Source organism: Triticum aestivum, chromosome 5A, assembly GCF_018294505.1.
Source record: "Triticum aestivum cultivar Chinese Spring chromosome 5A, IWGSC CS RefSeq v2.1, whole genome shotgun sequence".
Lineage (NCBI taxonomy): Eukaryota > Viridiplantae > Streptophyta > Magnoliopsida > Poales > Poaceae > Triticum > Triticum aestivum.
Window position 1 is genome coordinate 511,466,967 of NC_057806.1, and position 2,763 is coordinate 511,469,729.

The 2,763-nt window shown below is 52.2% G+C and overlaps 1 protein-coding gene across 1 annotated transcript; it reads left to right on the plus strand.

Annotated features, from left to right (window-relative positions):
* Positions 1-214: 214 nt before the first annotated feature.
* Positions 215-2,146, plus strand: LOC123107419 (flotillin-like protein 2). Its single transcript, XM_044529407.1, has 2 exons — positions 215-1,271; positions 1,382-2,146. The coding sequence occupies exons 1-2, from the start codon at positions 306-308 to the stop codon at positions 1,892-1,894; spliced, it is 1,479 nt and encodes a 492-aa protein (XP_044385342.1). The 5' UTR covers positions 215-305; the 3' UTR covers positions 1,895-2,146.
* Positions 2,147-2,763: the final 617 nt, after the last annotated feature.

Sequence of the window (2,763 nt, forward strand, 5' to 3'; positions counted from 1 at the left end):
GCGTAGGAAACGCCCAAAACCAAACAGATGTGAGTTTCTTATTAATGTATATACTCTGGTTAATTTATTTTCTGGTTTTCACGAAACCACACGATGTCCCAGTCGTTCGGTTCCCGGTTTCCAGCAAGTTCGTTGTAGAGCGGACTCTTTATCCACGACAAGGCAACAACCTTCCCGTCCTGATTATACTCCTCCTATATATATGGGCCACAGATTGGCTCTTTTTTTGGAACGTGGTTATCTTCTCGTCATAGATAGATCGATTGAGTAGCTAGCTCGAGATCCGCCGATCGAGGAGACAGAATATGGCGAGTTTTCATGTCGCAGACGCGTCGGAGTACCTGGCCATCACCGGGTGGGGCATCGATGACGTGAAGCTCGCGAAGAAGGCGTGGGTGTTCGTCGGGCAGCAATGCAAGAAGTTCTGCATCTCGCCGGTCAACTACGAGTTCGAGGTGCACGCCATGAGCGCCGAAAAGCTGCCCTTCATCCTCCCCGCCGTCTTCACCATCGGCCCCAAGATCAGCGCCATCAGCGACGAGCAGGCGGACAAGGAGGAGCTCCAGGCGCAGCTCCTGCTCTACGCCAAGCTCATCGCCCCGCTGCATCACAACACCAGCCACGTCCATGACCTCGTCAAGGGGGTCATCGAGGGCGAGACCCGCGTGCTCGCCGCCGAGCTCACCATGGAGGAGATCTTCAAGGGGACCAAGACCTTCAAGGAGAAGGTCTTCGACAGGGTACAGCTGGAGCTCAAGCAGTTCGGGCTCTTCATCTACAACGCCAACGTGAAGCAGCTGGTGGACGTGCCGGGGCACGAGTACTTCTCCTACCTCGGCCAGAAGACGCAGCAGGACGCCGCGAACCAGGCCAAGGTGGACGTGGCCGAGGCCCGGATGAAGGGAGAGGTGGGCGCCAAGGAGAGGGAGGGGCTGACCCGGCAGAACGCCGCCAAGGTGGACGCCGAGACCAAGGTGCTGTCGGTGCGGCAGATGGGTCAGGGGCAAAAGGAGGAGGCCAAGGTGAAGGCCGAGGTGCAGGTGTTCGAGAATGCAAGGGAGGCAGACATCGCCGCGGCCAAGGCGGAGCTCGCCATGAAGAAGGCCGGGTGGGACAAGCAGGCCAAGGTGGCCGAGGTTGAGGCGGCCAAGGCCGTGGCCATCCGCGAGGCCGAGCTCCAGATGGAGGTCGAGATTAAGAACGCCATGCGCCAGACTGAGAAGCTCAAGGCCGAACAGCTCAGCAAGGCCACCGTGCAGTACGACACACAGGTACATTATCCATATTCCATAGTTCCATACCATACATGTCCTCAAATCTTCTCATAGATAGATGACCGATCTCTCATAAATATATATTCTCATGCATGCTTGTATTGTAGGTTCAAGATTCAAACGCGCTGTTGTACAGCAGGCAGAAGGCAGCTGAGGCGGCCCTGTTCGAGCAGATGAGGACGGCGGAGGCGCGCAAGGCGCAGGCCGACGCCAAGTTCTTCGAGCAGAAGATGGCCGAGGACGCCAAGCTCTACGCTAAGCAGAAGGAGGCGGAGTCGGTGGCTCTGGTTGGCAAGGCCAAGACAGAGTACGTGGCGTCCATGCTCCAGGCGCTCGGCGGCAACTACCACGCCCTCAGAGACTACCTCATGATCGACTCCGGCATGTACACGGAGATGGCTCGCATCAACGCCGGAGCTGTCAACGGCATGCAGCCCAAGATCAGTATCTGGAGTAACGGTGGCGACGCAGGCGGAGAGGCTGCCGCCGGCAGCGCGCTGCAGCAGGTGGCCGGGGTGTACAAGATGCTCCCGCCGCTTGTGTCGACGGTGCACGAACAGACAGGGATGTCGCCGCCGGCGTGGATGTGTACGCTGCCCAAGGACGGTGCTGCCAACTGATCACCGGTGTGTTGCGCACTCGTTGTGGCGTAGTACGTCTAGACGCTACATCGTACGCCGTTCCTTAGAAGGTTTTGGTTCCTCGTCGTCACACTAGAGCCACATTAATGTCAGATAGCGTTTTTCGTGTACATACGTTTGTTGGCTTTTGCTTCATGCTTTGCGTTTTTTCGATACATACATTTGTTTATTTCTGCTTCATGTCTGGATCGTGTTGGTATTTAGCAATAAAGATAAACTGAAAAGATTGAACTCACGTTGTTATTTCTTCTTCCAATCATGAATTGAACAGATTTTTCACATTGTCTAGAGTAGACTTAATATTTCACATAGGAAAGCAAACTTCAAAGTCTATAAGTAAGGGTATCTCAGACTATCTTCAAGCGATATGGATGGGGGTCCAATAATAGGATCAGTAATGCGTGATGGCGTCGTATAATCCTTTTACATTTGAGTCATGCTATATGTGCATGACAAAATTCACTCGATTCACATATGATGATTAAATCCAGACAAACATGACCCCGCAAAAAAAAATCCAGACAAACATGCATATGATTGAAAAGGGCACCGGCCGCTGGGTTTACACATCGTGCAAAGATCAGGCACAAGTACTGTGTGTGGAGCAGTTTCGTTTACCTTTTAGGTCGTGTTAGCGCTTAGTACTCTTTATTACTTCCTATACTTAACCGTTTGAGCGTCATTAATATGGAACGGAGAAAGTAAAAAAATCTAATATAACAGAACTTTTAATCCGAGTTACTTCTCTTTTCATTACCGAGCATAACGAAAATACAACACCAGTTCAAGAAATAGGAAGTGAGAAAGGGAAACCCAACAATCGAAACACATACTATGAAACAAAAATC